The following is a 24374-nucleotide window of genomic DNA, read 5'->3' as shown; positions in this document are numbered from 1 at the left end:
GATTAAGTCTTTGATTCTCATTACTGAATACTTGTTTTCTTGCACAAAATACTCTACTATTTCAGCGTGGTACCATAATCTCTGTTGGCTGTCACAGTCTGACAAAACTTTATTAAGAGTCACACTTAGGTGTGTTTAAAACTGGATGATTCTATGATTCTAACACTGTGGGATCAAAACAAAACCAAACCAAACCGAAAAACAAAACAAAACAAAACAGATGTGTCCAACATCTCATCCTCTTTTCCCAATGACAATTAATCACAGATGTCCTGCTGCCTATTCCCTGGAGCAGAAGAGCCGTTTACTACTTCTTCTTTCCTAGTGCTATGAGAAGCAAAACGTTTTCTTTAACCCATCTGATAATATTTTCCCCTTTATCAGGTTGAACTTCAGGAAAAATTTCTTTGCTGTGAGGGTGGTCAGACACTGGAACAGCATTCCTAGAGAGGTGGCTGATGCCCCAAGTTTGTCAGCATTCAGGATGCATTTGGATAATGTCCTCAATACTATGCTTTAACGTTTGGTTAACTTTGGTCAAGCAGTTGAGCCACATGATCTTTGTAGGTCCCTCATAAGTGAACTTTGAAAAAAAAAGACAGTCTTCGTTAAGGAAAAGATACCTTTCAGAAAAGAATGAAAGATACAGATACAAGCACATATACTTCTTGTATGCAGCTAAATCTTGTGCTTATGTTGTTTTGTGATCCAGAAACACTTATTAAAGGTGTATTGAAGGACCTAGAGAAACACCAAGTGAATGTGGAGAATCTCAGCTCAACAGAACTGGATGAGATTGCTGATACTATTGCCAATGCAATTCAGACTGCTGGTATTCAGGAAGAAACAGAAGAGAGTGCTGGAAAAAATGGAGAAGAAAAAATGGAAGCACAAATGAAGACAGGAGATGCTCAAGGAAGAACAGAAATCCATAATGCATTAACGGAAAGCAATGTTAACATACCAGGTATTAATTCTGAGAATTAAGTGCAGCAAAAGATAGCTATCCTAATTTTCCTTTCATTCATATTAGTGCTAGACTTTTTCTTAATTGTTTTTAAAGAAGACAGAAGGGAACATTTTTGTATTTTTCCCCAAAGGCTACAAAATGTTAGCTTTGTTGTTTTCTTTTTACAGCGTATTGTTTATTTACCTAAAATACATCTTTTTTGTGAACCCTTGGCCTTCAAGCTTCACAAACAAGATAAACCTACACACTCAATTATATTGAAAGACAAATTGCTTTATGCTGTGTGTTCTAATTTTCCATTCTTGAAAATGAGATGTTTAAGCAAAATGATAATGAAAAATGATTATATTCCAAGAATGTGTTTCAAAATATGTGGAAAAAAAATAATTGCATTTTACAGATAATAACTCCTTAATATACCACAATTATTTTGCAGAAGAAAGTCTTAGACAGGTACACATAGAAAACAACTTGTTCCTTTTCAAGCTTAGGAAACTAAAAAGGTTATTATGGTTATTTGCTTCTGTCAGAACACATATTTTCATGTTGATACAAATCCAGGAGCCACAGTATTTACCATCCATGAGCAGATTCCAGAATGGTCCTTAAGTTACCATTTATCCATTGTCTACTTTAGGAATGTTACGATATCTAGGACACCTAAAAACATATGATATTAGTGACAAACAGTGATTTTAAACTAGTCTTTTTTTTCCAGTCAAAAGTAGGAGAATTATTACAATGGTGATATATTTAAAGCCTTACTTATGAGGGATACTCTGGTTATTTTAATTGCCAATTCTGTTTGTAGATTAAAATGAGCAGTCTTGAGGGCTTGTCCTGACTCATGCTGGGAGAAATGAATAAGTCTTAGTTCATAAACCAAAGAGCCAGCATTATTTGACTGAGGTTAATGATGTGACCGCATATCATCACTGTAGTTAAACTGTAACACAGTTTTGGTAGAAAATAGTACGTAGAAATAGCTCTTTTTCATGACGAAAATATGTGTGAGGGGTGTATATGTTTCTTTTTTCTTTAATGACCCATTCAGCCAGCTAAAATAATTATTTTTCTTAGATATTGATAAACTGATATGAAGATCAGACACTTAATTAGCAAAATAACACCATTAGATTGGCTCTTGAAGTACCCCGTCTATTGATCTTGCATTAATTGGCTATCAAAGTGGGGTTAGAATAACAATACTGAATTATACAGTGCTCTTTACTTTGCCCTTTCAGCTTTGATGTCTTAATGTTTAAATTGCATGAAAAGGCCACTGCTACAAATAAAACAGCCTATAAGCAGTGTTTGTTTCACATATGATGTTTTCCCTTCATAACTATGTATTTGTGCTTTTCACATCTTACAGACAATGGATTGCATGAAGCCAGTGCCAGAACTGATCAAGAGGTAGAGTACCAGTATTTTAAAACACAAGTATTCCATGTCAGAATATTAGGTCTATATACATTGAAAGTCAAAAACACACTTTTGAATCATAAGACTGGTTTTATATCTTGTGCGGGTATAATTCAGTATCACAGCATAAAGAGATTGTTGTTGATACATTGAAATATTAGATGAAGATTTTTCTAAACCTTAACCAAGACAGGTGTTGCAGTTTAAAGAAAAAATCAAGTCCTGTTTTGCCTTTCTTTCAGTTGTAAATACTCAGAGTTTATAAGAGATCCCAAAGTTCAGACAAATTCAGACTTCTCCCCTGGTTAGTAAATTTTGAGTATTGAGGTGTTCTATTAAGAACACCCTACTTTCCCCTGTCATTTGGTTTCTGGTTCTGGGGAATGTAAGTGACATTGCTCAGATAATTTCTGGTTTTGAGAGGCAGATGAGTAAACACTGGAGTAAACATGAAGGCACACACATATGGGAGGGTTCAAAATTCCCTCCCCTTGCGTGGTATCTATCATTCTTCAGTTTTTCACTTTATAATTAATTCTTCCAAATTGTTGAGTATCAGAGATATTTACAAAGGTTTAGGCATTAAAACCAATTCCCCAGGTAGTAACATCAGATTTAGGATAGCTGTGTCCCCTCCCAGTCTCTAGTGCACCCCCAGCCTCCTCGCTGGCAGGGCAGCACAAGAAACTGAAGAATCCTTGGCTCTGTGTGAGTGCTGCTCTGCAACAACTAAAGCGTTGGTGGGTTATCACCATTATTTTCATTAGAATTCCAAAGCACAGCATCATACAAGCCTCTACGAAGAAAATTAACTCTGTCCCAAGCCAAAACCATGACAATTCCTCCTGAGCTTTGAATCATACCCTATAGGCTTATGTCCTATAATCAGCCATTTCCAAGGTCTATTTATCTTTCTTTTTCTGCGTTGCACAGAGATCTCAAAGAGACATTTTTAAAAACTGAAGTGAAAGTTTTCCTGCTATATCCTCTATCAAAAATTAAAACTGCAAGAATCAAAATAGGTAAACCCTCTCCTGTTCACAGTAAAATCTCTTCAATAGCTGCCCATCTACCAAGCAAGGAAAACACACAGGTGGGCAAATTGGCAGGAGATTTAACCACCCACATGAAATTATTTGTAGGGATGAAGTGCTGCATTCACCATTGATTTATAGAGGATCCTATGTGTAGATTTCTTGGTGACAGTTTGAATAGTGGATGTGACAGAAAAGAATGTATTGTGACGCAGAGCACAAAGTGCCCATAAACCATCATCTCATCTCAAATGTTTGGCTGCAACAAATTTTTGTGTAATGAAACTAGCTAACGAGTTGTTCCAGGCATGTGTTTTGACATTTACTCATTTGCTTATTGTTTAAGGGTATGAGACAGATTTTCTCAGGGATTATATTTGTAACTTAGTGGATCACTCACAAAGATTTTCTCACAACAGTTTCTGGATATGAATAAGTGAAATATAATTTGTCACATAATTACATGTGTTTTCCTTTATATGTTTATTATATTTCCTTTCCTGTGTTATGACTTCTGAGACCCAAAAGAGATATGCATGTTTCCAGTTCCAACACTTTTGCAAATATTCATGGATATTTCTAGTATTTCTCCTTTTCATCAACCTATTTGATAACAAACTTCCACTCTTATCGACACTTAAACACACACTCATGAAAATGAACACTATGAAAAATTTCATCAGCATTTTTTTCTAGCTGTTCAAGACAAAGAAAGGGCTATCAAGATTCTGTGATATTTGAAGAAGGAAATAACTATTAATAGAATTTCTTCACCTACTGAACAGTGGCATAATTTAATGTTCTTTTATTATTACTGAATAAATATTGTGTTATTGCATAGTTTTGCAGAATATAGAAATTAAGAAAATGACCATAAGTCATCTGTAAGGATAGACACTATCATATTAGTGTGAATTTGAAGGATTATATCCAGGTTCGGTTCATTATAACACGTGTTTAGTTTTATAAATAATAATATTCTTTTAATACAGGAGAACACTTCAAAACTAGTTAAGATATTGAAAGAGAATGCAATACCTGAAAATATGCCTAAAGATGTAATACCTGAAGAATCTACCAAGTCAGAAACCAAAAAATCTGAAGACACTGACTCTGCTTCTTCAGAAGAAATAAATGTGGGTGTGGAAAATGTAAAAAGCGAGACTTTCTCCAGGGAGCTGACATCTGAAAAGAGCACCGAATCTGACTCCAAAGACCCGAATGAGACCCACTACTGGATTAAGAATGCTTTGATGCAGGATGGAAACTCCTATGAACAGCCTCAGAAAAATGCAGGACAAGGTTTACAGCTTGAAGTGAAGTCTACCGAGGAGAAAGAATATGGCTATATTGTGACAGTGAAAGAGTAAGTATAGCAGCCAATTTGAATGGCATTTTTAGCTGGATAAAAGATAAAGTCATTGCACCTAATGAAATATGAATGCACAAGCAGAAAATGCCACAGGCTTGATTTTTAATACATCTGAAACTGTTTGCAACTGGTTCTGTACTTTGATGAAAATATAAGAAAACAGTTCTAGTTTTTTACAGTTGCCTTTCTTCCAGTGTGGAAGATATTTAGTTTGTAGGTCTTTTGCTTAGACCTCACTCTATCTTCTCATGTTCCAGTGACCTTCCAATATGTCAGTAAGTGTGCTTATGGTTAGGATGTGGGCTTTAAATATTTGACTTGAAAGTAGCCTAAATATCAAGGCCTGAGTCATTCTTTGAAAAAAAAAAAAAAAAGACACACAATAATAAAGTACAATATTTTCTGTGTGGTTTCATTTTGATCTGAAAATAACACAAATAGGAATCCAAACATCACATATGCAGCTAGTTTAGAAAGAAAGACCTAATGATTTCAGGTCATGTCACTAATGAATTTGACATTTAATACCATACTTTCAAAAGGCATCTTTTTTTCCCCTAGTGATACACAGTTTGTTATAGGAGCATTTGAGAGTTTAGAACACTGTGAGCATTTTTACATCCTCATCCCCCTGTAAGAATAATGTTATATTTACTTGATTATCCATCCTAACACTTCGGTGTGAGAAATAAGGAATTTCTAGGATGACCTTACAATATCTGCCCAGCATTTCAAGAAACTGAGACAGAAACTTTTATAGCCTGGATAGATTCTTTTGGCCTATTAAAATTTATTAATGGGATTGAAGGCAGCAGGATTGTGGAATGTTCTTGTTTTGACCACACTGTGTTGCTTTGAAATGCTTGTGGCATTTTCCAAGGGGCTACACTTGAAAAAGATGGGATCACACACACACACACACACACACACACACACACACAAAGGATGACGTTTTGGGGAAGAGTTTTTATGTAATGCATGGAGAGACAGACAGTAGAGAGTGAAAGCTGAGGCTCGGCAGCATGCAAACATCAGAGAGAGAGCCAGAGATAGACAGTGGCTTGGCAAAAAGTAGGGAACAAAGACCTGCTCTCAGAGATAATGGAAGGAATATATTTCATAAGGACTCTGAGGTAACCCTTCAGAAAATAAAAGTTATCAGAATTTGAAATCCTGAAGGCAAGGGTTCAACTTACAAGGACACAGAAGGAGGGAGAGTTATGTTAGCAGATGCTTGAATTGCTATTATGTCTCATTCTGACTTTTAATTTTACCATTTTAGTGTGAAATTTAATTCAATTCCCTTTTAAATAAACCCAATTCTAGAAAGAATCTTTTGGGAATTTTGGAGTATGTGCTCTAAGGGAAGTCCCAAATGATTTGTCCTCCTCTCATACTTCTGTTAGTTTTTCTGTGTGTCAATAGCCATTGTTGATCACTTAATCAAGTGCTTTGGATTTAATTAACCAGTGTAAGTTGCTTTTTCAATTACCATTTTCTGTTGTTTTCATGTAACGTGTTCAGCCTCTTTGACTTCTTCCTGCTGGAACCCCTAGCCCCACCAATCATTCTCTAAAACCTCCTTATGGAGAAAGCTTGTTTTTAATCATAGAATCACAGAACCATAGGTGATCCTGTTCAGCAGGTGGGTTGGACTAGATGATCTTCAAAGGTCCCTTCCAACCTTGGCTATTCTGTGATTCTGTTAAACATAGAATGGCTGGGGTTAGAAGGGACCTTAAAGACCATCTAACTCCAACTCCCCTGCCATAGACAGGGATGCCACCTACTAGATCAGGTTTGCTAAGGCTTCATCCAGCATGGCGTTGAACACCTCCAGGAATGGGGCACCCACAGCTTCTCTGGGCAGCCTTACTACCCTTACAGTGAAAAATTTCCTCCTAATGTCTAATCTAAATCTATCCTCTTTTAGTTTAAGACCATCTCCCCTTGTCTTATTATTATTTACCTGTGTAAAGAGCCCTTCTCCATCCTTTTTATAAGACCTCTTTAATTACTGAAAGGCTGCAAAGAGGTCTCCCTGGAGCTTTCTTTTCTCCAGGCTGAACATCCCCAGCTATCTCAGCCTTCCTTCACAGGAGAGGTGCTCCAGCCCTCTGATCGTCAATTAACATGTTTATTCAAACTACAGATAATTAACAGATTATACTTCTAGTCTTTTGTTTACGTCATATCTTGGTCCATCAGGTAGGTTGCCAGTGGGGCACTCAGGAATCTCCTTCTGAATTTTTGAGACCAGGTTACCAGAAATTGATGGGAGACCCTAGTTCCCTAGTTTAACCACATCTCTTGTGTCCTGCATATGAATGCTACTTGAAGCACTAGAATTTCTTTCTCTCTCTCTCTCTCTTTTTTTTTTTTTTTTTTTTTTCCCCGCCATCTCAGTGCTATTTCTCCCAAGGCCTTTAAACTCACCTCAGTCTGGAAGTTAACTTTGTGTCCAACAGTATTCTGTTAACAACACCTCCCTTGACCATCCTGATGTACGTGGCTCATAAATTCTCTAAAAGCTTAGAGCTTTCACAACTATCTGTAAGAGTGATGCTCGGACTTCCAGTCTTCATAGCAGGCAGATTCTCCACTCGTTTTACCTGTTATTCTTCCTTGCTAGCCCCCAGCTGATTGTCTTCCCCCAACTTGTGTCTAATATCATGCAATTAAACTTGCTAAAGAGGTTCTTTTGTTCAAGGTTTCCTGGTCCTAGAGGACACAAATACAATTTAGTGTAGTTTTATTCATCTCCTTTACTAATTTTAATACAAGAAAGACAAAAAGACATTTCTTACATACTAGATTATTAGATTTTTTAGTAACTGTCAGGCAAGATGCTTTTAGGTAAATATAAGGATGTGGTTAAAAATTCTCAGGTGCATTTTGTAATGTTAGATGAAGCTACTTCAAATGTTTTGAACCCAAAAGTTCAATTTTTACAAACAAACAATTTTTGTTTATAACGTTAACCAGCTTGTTTCACAAAGCACATATGACCAGCATCCAGTTAAATTAACTGTTCACTACATTCTTAGCACTCTGAGAACTACTAGATCTCATCTTCTCCAAAGACACTGTAGAGAAAATGAGAATATATTTTAATGCTTTTTTCAGTTCCTAATCAAGAAAGTTTAATTGTTAAAGAGAATTATATGATTAAGATGAACTAAAGTAATTTATTTATTTATTTATTTATTAACCAGAATGAAATTTAATTTCTACAGCAAACTATTGCAGGGTTCTTAGCCAGTGGCTTGTAACTTTTCTGTGATTTTCTGTGACTTTCCTCAGAACTTCAGTTACCAACATACACTTTTTTGTTTTGTGTTGTTTGGGGCATTCCCCAAACAAAAGGTGGGAGGTTAAACTTACTTGTATTAAATAGGTTTAACTGAAATGTAAGAGTAAAATGAAAACCTCATACTTTTTCAAAATAAGTTTTTATATATTCTGGAATTTTATAGGGATATGTTTTTTTAAGGATAATGAAACCTGTTCAGGAGTTTCTACATGCTAAAAATGGACCTGCCCACCATGCAGGAACAGTGAAATATTTTCTGCAGTGGAAGATGGATCTATTACTTACTAATATTTCCCAGAACCATTTCTTTAGTACATAAAGTGGCCTTAGAGAGCAATTGGGTCACTGTAGCTGAGAGTTTTAGTAAATACTTCTTTTCATGAATGTTGCTGCAATTGTACTTTTTCTGGGGGGAGAGAGGGTAGAGAGAGTGATAATGTTTGTTAACTATTATTGCACAGAAGGGAAATGTTAATGTTCATTTAATGAACATTTCTTTAGTAAATTTCCTGTATGAGTTTGCTTTTGTACTGAAAATCTTACTGGGTGTCTGCAGTAAATAAATAACTGTAGTAAATGTCTTTGCAATAAGTGTATGCTACACATTTGTATGTAACTGTACATCTACTCTCAGACAATGAAGTAAAGGGACTGGACCTATTCCTAGTAAATTCTTTAATCTATGTCAGTCTGGAATAACTGCTGCTTGAGAGGTGATTAAAGTCTGTAAATACTCAGAAAATTGATTTCACAACTGATCTTTGATACTTTGTGTTTAGATATTTATGCTTTTTTAAAAATGCTCTATTTTAAATATAAGGGAAAGTATGACTTATATTTGCCTAACAGCCTGAGTTTTAGACAAAGTCATATGTGAAGTATTTTTCTAGCAGTAATGAACACATTTAAGAGTATCGATTTAAAATTATGATTTGGGTGTGGTTTCTTTCTTTTAGTTGAACCTTAACTTGTGCACATGAAATGAAATCCTGAAATATAACAGCAGAGGTACTTATTTATTTTCCTGTAATAGTGTCTTTGTATGCTTTCTTCTTCCTCCATAAACTAACAGGTCATTGTTCCAATCCATCAATTTTATTGGCCATGATTTTTTTGGAGCGGCAAAGCTTCTTTTTCATGACTGAAACAGTGGTCTTTTGGTGAGAAAGGAAGTAGTCCAGCATACTTGTACACTGAGGATAATAGCTTGAGTTCTTTTCACCTTGTGATCTAAAAATGGAACTGAAAAGATTATACTTGGTGGTATAGTTGACAGATGTCAGGGGTGATCCATTCACTATTAGATTCTCAGGCTTCCATGGCTTTGCGAGTGTGACCCAAGGAGATATTAAGACTGCTTCAGTGAACTCCTAAGATGCCAGCTTTTAATTGTGCCACAAAGCAAAGATAAACATTTCCATGTAATACTTGAAGAAAAGATTTGTGATAGTTTAAAGACTTGTCAAAATGGCAGTGTGGTTGTCAATGGCAAGAACAATAGGTCACTCCTGCTGTGTTTGTCTAGTGACCTTTCAGATGGTTGGAGCAGTGCAATCCATACCAATCCATAATATCCATCAGCACTAAGCTTCGGAATGAATTGACAGTTTCAGTGTAGAAAATTGTCCAGCAAATCCTCCACCGTGCTGCTTCAGCACTTTATTATGCTGAGAAACCAATCAAATTGAGTGATTTACTTTGTTTACTCTTTTCTCCTTCAGAAAATTGGTATTCTACCACTGTAGGATTTGTGTGAAAGAAGTGTGTTTCTTTCTCAGTGTAAGTGCTTTGATCTGTTTCTACTAATTCTAACTCTGAAATTTTAAAGTAATCTTATAAAATACTGATATCCGTAAGGTATTATTTTCACTTGCATGGTGCTTCGGCCATAATTATAAAATATCTGCATGTTAAAGTGGGAATATATGCGTGGTAATATACAGTGAGAATAAGTCAGAGAAATGTGGGACCAAAGAACTCTTCCTATTTTCCCAAATTCTAGTTCTTCATGTATGGAAAACTTTTTTTTTTTCTTTTTTTTTTTTTTTAACTGGAAAAAATGCCAGCACTTCCATTTTTCTGGCAGGATACGCTCTAAGCTGAGGGCCAGTATCTTCAAAACATTTTAAACAGTGTTTAGGCTCCTGAGTCCCTCATGAGGCAATCCAAAGCCAGAACATGTAGTTCTTGCCATCTCAAGAAAAATTAAACTAACTTCTGCTTGCTCAACAGTTTAAGTAGTTAAGTTTGTGTGCAATTTTTAAAATATGAGATGGAGTAGCTAGACTTAAATTCACTAAGGGAAATTCTAATTTGAGAATAGAAAGTTCATCTGTTTTCACTGCTTAACAATCATAATCTTTTGGGCTTCAAAGCCAAGTCATACTTTTCTGAAGCCAAGCTTGGACACCCAGTTCCTCCAGTGCAGAGGAACACACCCTATTTTGTATTTTATCATAATATCATAGAATCATAGAATGGCTTGGCTTGGAAGGGACCATCTAACTCCACCCCTCCTGCCATAGGCAGGGATGACACCCATTAAATTATAAATATAAATGCTTTAAGGCATGGACTGGAAGACATGTTCTATGAGGATAGACTGAAGAGACCTGGTTTGTCTAGTTTGGAGAAGAAAAAAAAAAGCTAAGAGGAACCTCATTGCTCTCTACATCTTCCTGAGGAGGGGAAATGGAGAGGGAGGTGCTGGTCTCTTCTCCCTCATAACCAATGCTAGGATGCAGGGGAATGTCATGAAGCTGTGCCAGGGGAATTTCAGAGTGGATGCTAGGAAAAAAATATTAACTGTGAGGGTGGTCAAACACTGAAACAGGCTTCCTAAAGAGGTGGTTGATGCCCCAAACCTGTCGGCATTCAAGAGGCATTTTGATAATGCCCTCAGTAATAAATTTTAACTTTTGGTTAACCCTGAAGAGGTTAAGAAGTTAGGCTAGAGAATCTTCTAGGGATCCTTGTAACTGAACTATTCTAAATTCTAAGATTTTTCATCTATATTCTAAGGCTTTTCATGTACATTCAAGATTGCAGACTGCTCATATTGGCTTGTGAACCAACTTCTAGCACTATTGCATTAGTCAATTCCTAGATATTTTATGTTTTGTCATATGTTAACTCTCAATTCTGGACTGTCTATATAAAATTATATAGGTTGTAAATCTGTTCACAACATTGTAACTTAATTGGATCATACAATCATTTCTGTGCTTTTAATTTGAGATAGCTGGAATTCTGTTCAGTTACTCTGAAAAAGCTGAAAATTGATCTACAGTTCATAGTATGAAACTGCTATGAAAGATGATTAGTCTGACCCATTTAATGTGCAAAGGGTTAGGTTAATTCTAAATGCTTGATACTATTTCTGCACCTTTACAAAGGTGCTAAATGATACTGCTTTGCATATAATGATTACTTTCCACAGGATGATGGTCAGGTTAGGACCCTGAAGCTGCATTGTACAGAACTCTTAGTTTATTCACCAAGTTTTCTGTTTTCCTAGGCAAGTCATTAAAGAATTGTATTTTATGGTCTTCATCATTTGTTATCTCAAACAGAGATATGTAGGGCATTTTAATTGCATTTCAAAATGAAATATGAAATAAAAATGAATCACAATATATACAGCAATGAAACAAGAATGATAGGTTTTATTCTTTGTTACTGGAAGGTCTTGATGTTTCTTAGAAGCTGAGTTTTTGTATTCCACAAGGCTTTTCAGGTCTCTTTAGAAATAATAACAGAATGTTCTTGTCCTTTAATACATATATACAAACAGAAACACTGATTTGACCTTCTCTGCATATCTCAATGTCTTCTTTGAAATTATTATTCCATATGGAATTATCAAGGGGAAAAGATTTGTGCATATTTTTCACTTAACTTCGTCAACTACTTTTAAACTACGGGAAATTCTAAACATACATAAAACAGAAAAGCTCTTGGTACTAAAGTCTGTTAAGATCAGCAACGGATTGCACTGCACACAGGAAAGGAAAAAAAAGGAAATTTTTTATTGCCTACTTTATCATTTTCACTAAAAGACTCTGCTCTTGTATAAACAGGTTCCATAAGTGTCCATCATTGAATTTAAAGCCAAAAGTTTTGCTTCTGATAATACAGTTTGACTCCCTACAAGTGGCATGATGATGTAAATGATACAAGTGGAAAATACTTATCTATGAATTTATTGACAAGAAACTATTCTGTCATTTTCTCAGCACCATAATCAATAGATAAATGTAAATCTAGAATCTTCCTTGGTTAACTGTTCACATGTAATTATTTATAATCCCTAGTGTTTTTTAGACATAAAATCTTTTTTTTTTTTTTTTTTTTTTTTTTTTCTTCTTTTCTCTTTAATCCTCCAGTATCCTTGTGATATTGGTGGCAGAAATCACATCCCCTACATCACTGCTTTAATGTAGTGTTTCACCTTAATTCTGATGATATATATTCCCACAGGAAAATAATATTTTATGCATTTTATTTGTGCACAAGAAAATAACCGAAATACAGTAGTTATGTGTAACTATGCCGTAGAGAGCACAAAATAGAATCATAAAATCATTGAATGGTTTGGGTTGGAAGGGACCTTAAGGATAATGTGATTTCACACCACTCCCCCAGCTCCCTCTGCCATGGGCAGGGAGGGACCCCTCCCACCAGCCCAGGCTGCCCCCAGCCCCATCCAGCCTGGCCTTGGGCACTGCCAGGGATGGGGCATTCCCCCCTTGTCCTATCACCACAACCCCTGAAAAAGAGTCTCTTCCCACCTTTCCTGTAGGCCCCTGGCCTCACTGTAAGGCCTTCTTTGAGCCTTCTCATCTCCAGGCTGAACAACCCCAACCTCCTTAGCCTGTAGGAGATAGGAGAGGTGCTCCAGGCCTCTGATCATCCTTGTGGCCTCCTCTGGACTCATTCTACCACATCCATGTCCTTCTTGTGCTGCTGGCCCCAGAGCTGAATGCAGCACTCCAAGTGGTGGCTCAAGAGAGCAGAGCAGAGAGGAAGAATCCCCTCCCTTGACCTGCTGGCCACACTTCCTTTTATAAAATCCAGGACAAAACTGGCTTGCTAGGCTGCAAGACCATATAGCCGGCTCATATACTCTTTTTTTTTTTTTTTTTTCTTTTCTTTTTTCAGAGGTAATATGATAGTCTGTTCTAATTCTGTTTCCCTTAGCTTTTTTGCCTCCAAAATGTGTATCCTGGAACATGGTTCTCATCTGCTGAAGTAGATTGCTCTACAAGAGAAGAGTCCTTCTAGGGATCTATCTATCTCTCTTAGCTCTTCACCTCCCCAGGTATTTTGCTCCACTTGCTATTAGGTCAAACTTTATATTTTCACTTCTAGAGAAAGATCCAGAGCCAGAGTTTGACTTGACATAACTGTCACAATGACTAGCTCATGTTTGTATCTCTCTGCTTAGCTGAGAAGAGATAGCTGGAAGATGTTCCTTGTTCCACCCTTCTCTCTTTCCATACCTAATGTGCTGCATTAGCAACCTCACTTTGTGTCTCATGCACCTGCAGCCAGTGCAAGGATACCACAAGCTCTCTGTGAACAGGTTCAGGTCACTATGCTGTCTCCACACTACCAACCCTTAGGTGGTGGGGCTGCATGTTACATATCTCTGAGATAGGAATGGGGTGGTAAGCTGTGTTTTGTTTTTATCAACAGTGGTAGTCATTAAATCCCTGAGATGCTGCAGTATCTCACAATACCATATGGTCAATACTTCTAGTGCATTACAGTGTTTTTCTGGTAATTACCATGTAGTTCATTATAAAAGAGTGATGAATTTTAAGCTTTTGAAATGTGTGAGAAGGAGAAAGACAAAGACTGGGATTCCTGGGAATGCATCAAACTGTATTTTAATGCAGTCGATTATCTCCCAGTACTTTTTCATCAGTGCTGTTCTGCCCAGTTCTGCAAGGTTCAGCTATAAAGATGCAATAATTTAATTTTCATGCCTGATAAAGTTTTTGAATTTCCTGACTCAGATAATGTGTATACAATGTAAACATCTGACCACTAAAAATTAGAATGAAGTCATTTTTATCTCACTCTAAATCATTTTTATGACATGCAAAAAACAAACAAATAAAAACTTTTTAAGTAGGAGTTCAATGAAGACTAATTCAGAACACCAAGAATGAATCAGAACAGAGAAAATAACTCAATTTACCTATTAAGTAGATATTTCCATTTGCACTTTTTGGAATAAGGTATGGCACAATCTAAGGACTGTGTGTATCTGCTTAAGAAATAAATTTGGAGTTAATTTCTTAATAGAACGGAGATTGATTTTAGGAAAAGTCCATTTTAAAAATCTTAAATATTTGGATCTGTTACAGAAATGTTTGTGTTTCTTTAATTTCATTATATTAATGTTATGCTGCTGGACATTCTTGGTCTTCTGTAATTTAAACAATCTGCATTGTGTTGATCTGAGCTTTACGTTGCCTTGAAGGAAGAGGTTTAAATTTCACTCATTTTTGAGATATTAAGAAAGGGAAGATACGAAAAGTCAGAGGTGCATTAAAATGTGTATCACCACTTGCCCTCAGTCTCATTTATTAATTACTTGTATGATGGAGTAGTTGGATTTGAAAAAACAATTCTGTATTTTCAGGGCTTTTTTGTATCTGAGGTTTAGGGCTTGTGACAAGTGAACTTCACCACTGTTTCATGCATCCAGCTTAAAAAAAATCCATTAAGGAGTGCTTTGTTGGGGTCCAGACTCTGAAAGAAAGATACCATTATTATAGCAGAGATTATTGCCATTATTTCCATGTTTCTGCCAGTAACAAAGTGTCTGTATGAATTTGTCACTATTAACATAGCTGGGGGTAGTGCTTACTTGAAGCAATACAAGTACAAGCTGGCACAGGGTCACGCTTCAATTATAACTCTAGAGAGTTGATCCTTCTCGACTTCTCAATCACTCTTGTGTTTCCATGATGCTGTTATCTCTCTGACCTTCATAGCCTTACCACTGCCATCGATTTTTACCAGGTGTCATATGTGTTACAAATTGGTCTGGACTTGAATCTGTCTGTATTAAGGGGTTTAAATTCACACTTATTGGTGGTGGGAAAAGAGGGAAAAATATGAAAAGTGGGAAATTGCTGAGTTGTCAAAATAAAAGTAAATTTTAAAGTGTTTAAAGGCTAATAAAGCCTCTGGGAAAACAAACATAGGAAAAAAAAAAAATCTGCAGACTAATGCAATAAAACTGCAGTGTCCTTAAAATGATTATGATAACACTGTCATGATGTGAAGCAGCTCTCAAACAATCCGGTGACTCACTCTGTGCTCAAAAATTATTTGGTTACTTTCATGAATCTTGGATAAATGTGAACAATTTACAAAATTCATTATGATATAACTAAATTTAAGGCACAGACTTGAGTTCAAACCAGACAAAATCTGTTCAGTGCTGAAATACATTTCTTCTCTAAGTATTTACTGGGAATGAGTATTTCAAGATGTGTGAAACTACACTGAAACATGGACAAAAGACACAAACTCAGACAGACAAGGCAGGCTGTTGTAACACTGTGGGCTTGATGAAGCACCAGTGCCCAGGACTTACATTATAGATTGTCATGTGAGTTACTCTCAGGGGCAATGCCAGACAAGAGAAACAAATACAATTTTGGTGTCTAAATATCTTTTAGGCTTGGTGGGCTCGGGAAGAGTTTAATGGTAACACCATAAATTACTTTGATGTTAAAATGGTCCCAGTAGTCCTTGCTGTAACACTTACTTCCTCTGTGACCTGAAATGAACCCCTGTAATGTCTCAGTTTCTTCTCCTTTGTATGGGATCTGTCTTGGGTTGAGTGAGACTCCCTTTGTGTCTAGAAAATGAGAACTAAGAGTTGATGAAGGCAGTTTATACTGGTTGTAGTTTATACTGGCTGTTGCAGACCTAATGAGAATGGGAGAGAGTCATCACCCCTGTGCTGCCATGTCTTCTCTGACTTGCCATGTCACCTAAAGGTGCAGGAGCACATGCTCCACTCTTCTACCGTGGAGCATGTGTAGCTGACACCATGCACCATTTACTCCCTCTGGAAAACACAACGGCTTTCCTCTGGATCACAAAGCCTGTGTTGGTGGCTAGCAGCTAAATCAGCCAGTTTTTAAGTGACCTCTGGAGTCAGAGAGTAGTTGTGGCATGAGGAAAAGCATCATCAAGCCAGTTTCCTGGAGACAGGAGTCAATGGGAAGATGGGACTGAAGGTCTCTCGAGGAACCTTGTTGAAGCTGTGTCTGCGTATTGTGATGGTATCAGTAGCTCTTCCATAGTTCAGTTACTATTGAAATTTGCACACAAAGAGAGGTTCACATCTTTCTATTTCATACTTCAGTAACTGAATTTCCAATTATGTTGCATGTTAAAATATTTACTAGTCTTAACAGAACAAAAATGAAGAAAAAAAGAGAAAAAATGAAAAATGAATAAAAAACGCCGTGTCCTTAAAATAAAAGGTCTTCTAAGGTTTTCAGCTTCTCTGAGCTGCAGATTTGCTGTGATCAGTCTCTGAAACCACATCAGTGATAAGCCACTTTCACATCATATGTCTTGGTTATTTATATCTGAAGACCTCTGTGCCTCAGCCTCCAGAAAACCATGCCAGGGACCCTCTCTGTTCCTCTGTGGCAACACCAGGCCTGAGAGCCCCTTGGGAGCAAAGTGCCTTCTGATGGGATGCGTCAGACTCTCCTGGCAGAAAAGCTGCTGCTGCAGCAAAACCACAAGTTGTACCTACCCTCCAAATCAACAGGAGATAAATGGGATGCTCTTCATACCGACTTTAAGGAGTGTGACTCACAGAGCAAGGGCCAGGGTGTCACTGCAGATTAAGGACTGGTTATGAGATAGGAGAGAAAGATTCGTCATGAACTGCTGCTTCTCAGCATGTAAGAGGGATTAGTGGTACCCCATGGGCAAATTGTCTCTGTTAGGAAGAACTATGGAGGATTTAGAAAAATTCCAGATGGATTTAAATACATTGAGGGATTAAGGAGCACAATGGTAGATGAAATTCAGCTCGAATAAGTGTGACAGAATAATAGACATTAACAAAAATAGTCCTTTTGGGAAAAAAAAAAAATAATAATAATAAAAAGATATTCTTAAAACTCCTCATGGTCTGGACTCTGAGGCTCTGAGGCAGTGGAAAATTTTGAAGAGAAGATTTTCTGTTTTTAGATACATGAATCCATTGGTATTGTGGGACATGTTTCCAGACTTGAAAATTTAAAAGAAGGCATGCAAATCCTGAATTAAGCAGCCCATCTCTAAAACACAAATCTGTCCAATGTATCACTGAGGTCAAGAATTCAGCAGGAGATTTTAAAAAAGAGAAAGATTTTAGTAAATAATGAGTACATACATAATCACAATTATTTGTAGAATCCAGCAATAATTGTACTTATTTTTAGAAGGAATAGTTTTGGTGCGGGGTATAAGGCAAGAGGGACCAATTCCTGATCTCTCTCCAATCTTTCTCTAGGCTGCAGTGTAGTGGGTGTGCATGGTGATAGAGTGCATTATCATCCCAATGTGGAAACATGGGATTTGTGCATTTCACAAGGAACAAGCAAGGAAAAATTGTCACTGTTCTTGTGCCTCTGGAGTCAGATACTGGATTGGCTGGAATCTGGCATTTTCTCGTGTAACATTCTCATTTATTAGGTTAATAATTAACTGCTAATTCTGAGGTAGGGTGTTCTGCTACTTTTTGAGTGAGTTTTGGAAAACTGCCAGACTACTGACAATTTCATAGCAGTTCCTCTGGGAACTGAGGCCAATGCTGAGTACAGTTTCTGGACAACTACCTTAACATCTTAGTTCCTTGACTTTTAGCAGCATGAATGAAACAGTACTCAAGAGGAAAACAAACAAACAAAACTAAGTTTCTGTTTGTCACAGCATTGTTTTTCTCAGGGTAGATTGCTCCCTAGATAGTCCTTGCAAAGCTGTGTCTAAAAAAGCACTACTCTCACCCTTCTTCTTTAGAACTTTTCTAGCATTATCTTGGATTTCATTTTATTTCTTGGTTCTTATTTTTGAACTCTCCTGTTCTTACTACTGGATTAAGAAAATCAGGCAGTAGCATGCCCAAGTTGTTTAAAAACAATCTCCCATCTTGTGCTCCTTGCTACTGCTGAGAAGTGCCTCTAGGTCTGGGGTTAGTACGTACTACTGGGGATGTGTACCCTGCAGCAATTGATCCTGCAATTGATCAATGTGGGTGGTTAAAAGGGCTGAAGCTACTGTCACTTATTCAAATAGTGCACCTCTACTGGAATTAATCTACTGCATTCACTAGAGAAAATAATAGTAAAAAAAAAAAAAAGAGACAGTTCCTCGTGTATCTGTAAGTCATTTCGAAGAAGCTCTGAAAGACATCCATACATTCAGAGTCTCATCCCTGTGACCAGAATGTACCCAACATACCTGCTATTTCCCAGGAACTGAGGAAGGATGGCAGCTTGTGCTGGAGCTGGCCAGGTTGCTGCTGCCAATTACCCATCACCCATCAGCAGGGTGCTTGCTTGCAGCCTAATCAATGCTCATGCTGCTGGCAAGTGGTTTAAGCAGATGGAGCAAACTGGTCATCAACTTTACTCTTTCTAAAGGTGGCCTCTTGAATACTGGACTCTCTAAAGCACTCCATATGGTATTCCAGACACATATTTCTGAACTTTCCCTTTCATTTATTTATTTATTTAGTTATTTATAAAGATTTACCTTGTATTAAGGAGATTCTGCTGCATATTAAGAAATTGATGCCATTATAGAGCATTGCTCTGTCAATGAAGGGAAGCCTATTTGATGTCAATGTACAGACAGCATTGAAAAATGGCCAGGCTGAACTTTGTTAAGTAGGTATTTTAAACTAAAGAATTCATTTATTAAAAAAACAAACAAACAAACAAACAAACAAAAAAACCTTCTACCAAGATGTTCCCGTATGTTCCTGCTATGTTAACAACTGCTTAAAAATATCTTAGATACAAATGCTCAAATTCAGAGGTATGCAGGACAAACAAAATTATGTTTGGCAGCTCGAACCTCAGATTAAATTCTAGAGCAAAGTACCAACACTAGAAGATGCTGACATTGGTGAACCCTCCTAGGCAATTGTCAGACAAGATCTTTTGGTAGAATATTCTTGGCTTCATTGAGACATGCCAAAGCATTATTACTGGATCCAGTAATAATATAATAACAGGTTATTATTGGATCCACCTTATCCAGCAGGCCTGCGCTGAAAGGTACCTTTTTTGGAGTGTATCCCGACTGCCTTCTTCTTATTACTACAGGGTTAGAAAATGAAGCAGGAGGTGAAAGAAATCTTACGGGACTTACTCTGAGCAGTTTTAACTCGTACCTGGGGTGCAGTAACCCCAAGCAGAGCTACAGGCTGGGAGAGGAATGGTTGGAAAGCTGCCTGATGGAGAAGGACCTGGGAGTATTGGTTGATAGTCAGCTGAATATGAGCCAGCAGTGTGCTCAGGTGGCCAAGAAAGCGAACAGCATCCTAGCTTGCATAAGAAGCAGTGTGGCCAGCAGGGCTAGGGAAGTGATCGACCCCCTGTACTCGGCTCTGGTGAGGCCGCACCTCGAGTACTGTGTTCAGTTTTGGGCCCCTCGCTACAAGAAGGACATGGAGGTGCTCGAGCGAATCCAGAGAAGGGCGACAAAGCTGGTGAGGGGCCTGGAGAACAAGTCCTATGAGGAGCGGCTGAGGGAGCTGGGCTTGTTCAGCCTGGAGAAAAGGAGGCTCAGGGGCGACCTTATTGCTCTCTACAGGTACCTTAAAGGAGGCTGTAGCGAGGTGGGGGTTGGTCTGTTCTCCCACGTGCCTGGTGACAGGACGAGGGGGAATGGGCTTAAGTTGCGCCAGGGGAGTTTTAGGTTGGATGTTAGGAAGAACTTCTTTACCGAAAGGGTTGTTAGACATTGGAACCGGCTGCCCAGGGAGGTGGTGGAGTCACCATCCCTGGAAGTCTTTAAAGGCGTTTAGATGTAGAGCTTAGGGATATGGTTTAGTGGGGACTGTTAGTGTTACGTCAGAGGTTGGACTCGATGATCTTGAGGTCTCTTCCAACCTAGAAATTCTGTGATTCTGTGATTCTGTACATCATCGAGGGTGCTCTGCGTACCAGCCCTAAGGTCCATTATCCTCTTGATGGCACTGTGGTTAATCTTCAAGCATAGAAGTGACAGGGGAAGGTGGGCAAAGTGCAAGAGAGAATATAACTGTAACTCACATCACTTGGAAGAAAAGCAGCTGTCCCAAACAGTTTTTGAGCATGTGTGTGTTTTGCATAAGTAAACATTAGAAAAGTTTTTGAAGTAAACATTAGACTAAATCAAAAATCTCTCCTCCCAAAAGTACTAGGTGCTAGATTCAGGTTCTGCTTTCCTCCAGCTGAGGTGCAGATTCAACCTATCTGAACACAGGTGTAACCACACTTTCAAACCTTCTTCAGGGGAAGTAGGTGGAGTGGAGCTGCCACTGTGCTTGACTTTGGATAGCAAAAGAGAGGCTGTGTGTGAGTGACACTTACCTGTATAGAAAATGCGCTTTTTGATACTGCTTGGAGGGCTGTAGTTAAGCACTCAGGCAACTTTCAGGCTGTAGTCATGCCTGGTAATTTGGGTGCAAGGCTCAGCACTTAAAAATAGGTGAACTGGACTTCATTGCTTATGTCCTGATTTAAACAAATTTTAGGTGGATTGAATCCTACCTTAAGATTTCACTGGGGACTAGACTGACATTTGGGTTTAAGGAGTGCAATTCCCTATGTCAGGCCTATTTCTGTACTGTAGATTATTCTTCATTTTTACAGAAAATGATTCAATTGAACTAATCTGACAGGGCTGACTGGATGTCCATTATAGTGCTGCATTACAATTGCTAAACAGAATATTGGAAGGGCACTAGGTACAGACTGGTAAAGACAATACATAATTTGAATGATGGCACTAAGGGAGAATTTTAGAGTCTGGTAAGTAGGTTTTTGAAGACACTTGGCAGTTGGGAGGAGGATAAACAAATGAGAGCAACTGCTTGGGAGACTGACATAACCTCAGCATAACTTTGAGCTACAAGTTGCTCTCCTTGCTGGGAGCAGGCTTGGCAAACGTTAGCAATCAAACCATCTGTATAACTGGATCAGATTTTTCACAACCAAAATTGATCAATTTATGGGATTATTTTGACAAGCATGTTGGGAAATACAGAACATATAGTTTTCATCATTGTTTACTTCTGTTTTTCCTCTTGTTCCCTTTGACATTGCCCACTGGCTTTTATTAGAGTCTGAGCTCCATTTAACTCAGCATGCAGAACTGGACATGCTGCTAGTGTCTGCTCCCTGCAGAACTCCTCCTGTTTCCTCATTTACATGTTTCTTCCTTGTTCTTTAACCAGGAGGGGAAGTTTTGAGCCTTGAATGCATAAATCATTAGGTCCAGGTCAAAAATACACAATTCATTATTCAAAATGGTTGTTCTTGCTCATCAGATTTCTAGTTTATCTTGGGAATTTATTGGAAATGTGGCATCCGTCTGTAGCATTGTTTGGATAATTGTGGCATGAAGCTGACCAGGTCTTGAGATCAGCATCCAATATTCAGCCCTACTATTTTTTGGAATGGTCTAATCGGCCATTTGTGAGGCACATCTGGTCCATAAAACTGTTGACTCCTAGTCCATTTGCCTACAGCAGCCATTTAGCAAGGCTACCAATTCAGCAGAGAGAGAGAAGTTATTTTCCCCTGGATCCAGGTGCTCTAAATATGCTGTAAAATCAGTCAGATATACTGTAAAGACAGTCAGATCCACTGTGCTGAAAAAGTTTATATATATTTTTTTTTTTGGTAGGAAAATGAGGGAAGTTTCTATTATAGCTAAAAAATATTTTTCAGGTTATTTGGTCTTTGCTACTGTATCTTCTCCTTATTTGGTAGGGAGAAATATGCTTAGCCTTTGGGGACTAATTGTCCCCAGTACTGCAACTCTATTATTCTTGGATCCAGAAAGCAAGCAAGTCAAATGATAATAGTCTTTTATTTAACAATACTAGACATCTGACATAGAAAGTTGGTCTCATTGCCTTCATTTTACAGATGGTGAAATTGAGGGTCACAAAGATGTCTTGACCAGGGTCACCTGATAGGCCTCTTCCAGATGAAAACATTTTTTTTTTTTCCTCATTCATCCTTTGTTCAACAGCAGATATTCTCACTTATGTGTAAAGTGACCGAAGACAATGGGATTGTTTACATGAGTAAAAAAAAAAAAAAAAAAAAAAGGCTAGCAAAATTCATATGTAGCAATGACTGAGAAGGAAATCACTTAATATGACTGTTCTAGGTCATGCCAAATTTTTGGAACGAGATTTTAGAAATGACTCCTCATTCCTGTATTTTTCTGGTAAATTGAGCAAATGAAAAGTGAAATATTTAATAGACAATAGCAGAGGAAGATTATAATCCAATGTTCTATTATTTGAATTACCCCTGTAAGTGGATTGTTCCTTAAAATTTTTGTTTTCAGCTCCCTCAATGAAGGGGATTTAGGCATGGGAAGATACAGAATATTATTTTCACCAGGCAATCTAATTTCCTGTTCAATGTCCAGTACGATTTGTGGAAACATTTTAACAAACAATTACATAAAGTTGGTCTCCCAAATCTTCTCTTGAGCATTTCAGTGGATTACTTAATTTTCAGAAGTGCTCAACAGTTCACATTAAGGTAAAGGGATATTTATTCCTCCCCTTTCATTTAAGATTCATCCCTAAATAAAATAGCTTTATAGCCTCAGTCTGCTTTCCTTATTAGACAAAACTCATGATGAATTTAAATCAAGTTGATTGGATCATGAGTATTTTAGCACAGACAAGTAGCTATGTATAGGGCTAGTTGTTTTTCACAATGTGTAAATGGATATGGGAGTTTTCATAGCTATGTCACGATGTCAAATCATGACATCAAAATCTTGCAATGAGCTGAGGAGTCATTTCATCTGAAGACATGATGAAGTGCTACCATATAATGTTGGCCGTGTTTAGCGGAAAGATAAACCATATGCTCTACCAGGTATAACTAGTTCTGTAAAAAGCTTTTTGCTGCAAAGTGAGATTAAACAAAAGCAGCAGTGAAATATTTTTCAGATGAGGCTGTTCCAGACTTAAAAACTTTGTATCTATATCAACTCTAAAGGAAATGTTTATACTTCATTCCCCCTTTATTTCTTCATTGTCTTTAATCCATCAAAGTATATTCTACAAATAATATGAGATAGAGATTGTCATCTGAGTGAAACAGAGTTCTGCTACTGGTTCAGTAGGATCTGAATTTGTCAGCTGAACAATAGTATTTAGACTTACAGAAAGAGATGGCATTGGAAGACAAAGCAATAGAAGAAAGTTAGTTGTATGTGAATTTTCCATACTTTCTGATTCTCCTTTTGTTTTCCAAGCTGTAGAGAACTGAAGCCAGAAAGCTGAAAAGACATATACATATATATAACATATTAAAGACATATACATATATAAAAAACTATGAGATGTATTACATTTTGGTTTAGTTGTTATTGTACTCAACTGAACACAGTTGTTATTGTACTCAACTGAACAGGTTGCCAGAGAGATTGTGTCCTTGTAGATCTTAAAAGCCTCCCGAACATAATCTTGGGCAACCATCTCTAGGTGGCTCTGCTAGAACAGGGGCTGGACCAGATGACCCCCAGAGATCCCTTCCAGCCTCAGCCCTTCTGTGATTTTGCGATCTTAGCACAGTTAACTTGAAGATGCAAAAGAGAAATCTACTGCAAGTGAAATGAGAGCAAAGATAGAAAACCTAAAGTAAGAACTATCTTGAGATCTTGGATAGCAACAGCCACGTCATCTTCAAAAAGGCGCAATGCCATCCAACAGTTTATTGTTCCTAAGGCCAAAATCTAGACTGGATGTGATCAGAAACTTCAAAGGCAATCCAAAAAAAAAAAAAAATTGGAGTGGCAAAACCAAGGACTGTTAAAGACACAACATGAGACATTATTTTTCTTTGACAATAAAAGGTTAGACAGCCTCAAGAGAATTTGCAAAGCATAAATAGCCCCCATTGGTAGGTCTTACTACTTTTCTTTTTCCAGGGCCCTTGACCTTTCCTCACTTTAAGGAACTGAAATCACAAGCTTAATGGTTCA

The 24374-nt window shown here is 37.6% G+C and overlaps 1 protein-coding gene across 1 annotated transcript in view; it reads left to right on the top strand.

The window, feature by feature from the left end:
* Positions 1-24374, top strand: part of PTPRN2 (protein tyrosine phosphatase receptor type N2) — a 654334-nt gene that overhangs the window by 251195 nt on the left and 378765 nt on the right. The window contains exons 7-9 of the mRNA XM_082755144.1: positions 713-967; positions 2346-2386; positions 4422-4795. Coding sequence (XP_082611270.1) covers positions 713-967; positions 2346-2386; positions 4422-4795 — 670 coding nt within the window. The remainder of the gene's footprint in view (positions 1-712; positions 968-2345; positions 2387-4421; positions 4796-24374) is intronic.

This window comes from Aythya marila (assembly GCF_965140915.1).
Source record: "Aythya marila genome assembly, chromosome: 2".
Taxonomy (NCBI): Eukaryota; Metazoa; Chordata; class Aves; order Anseriformes; family Anatidae; genus Aythya; species Aythya marila.
This window is presented reverse-complemented; position numbering and strand designations above follow the sequence as displayed.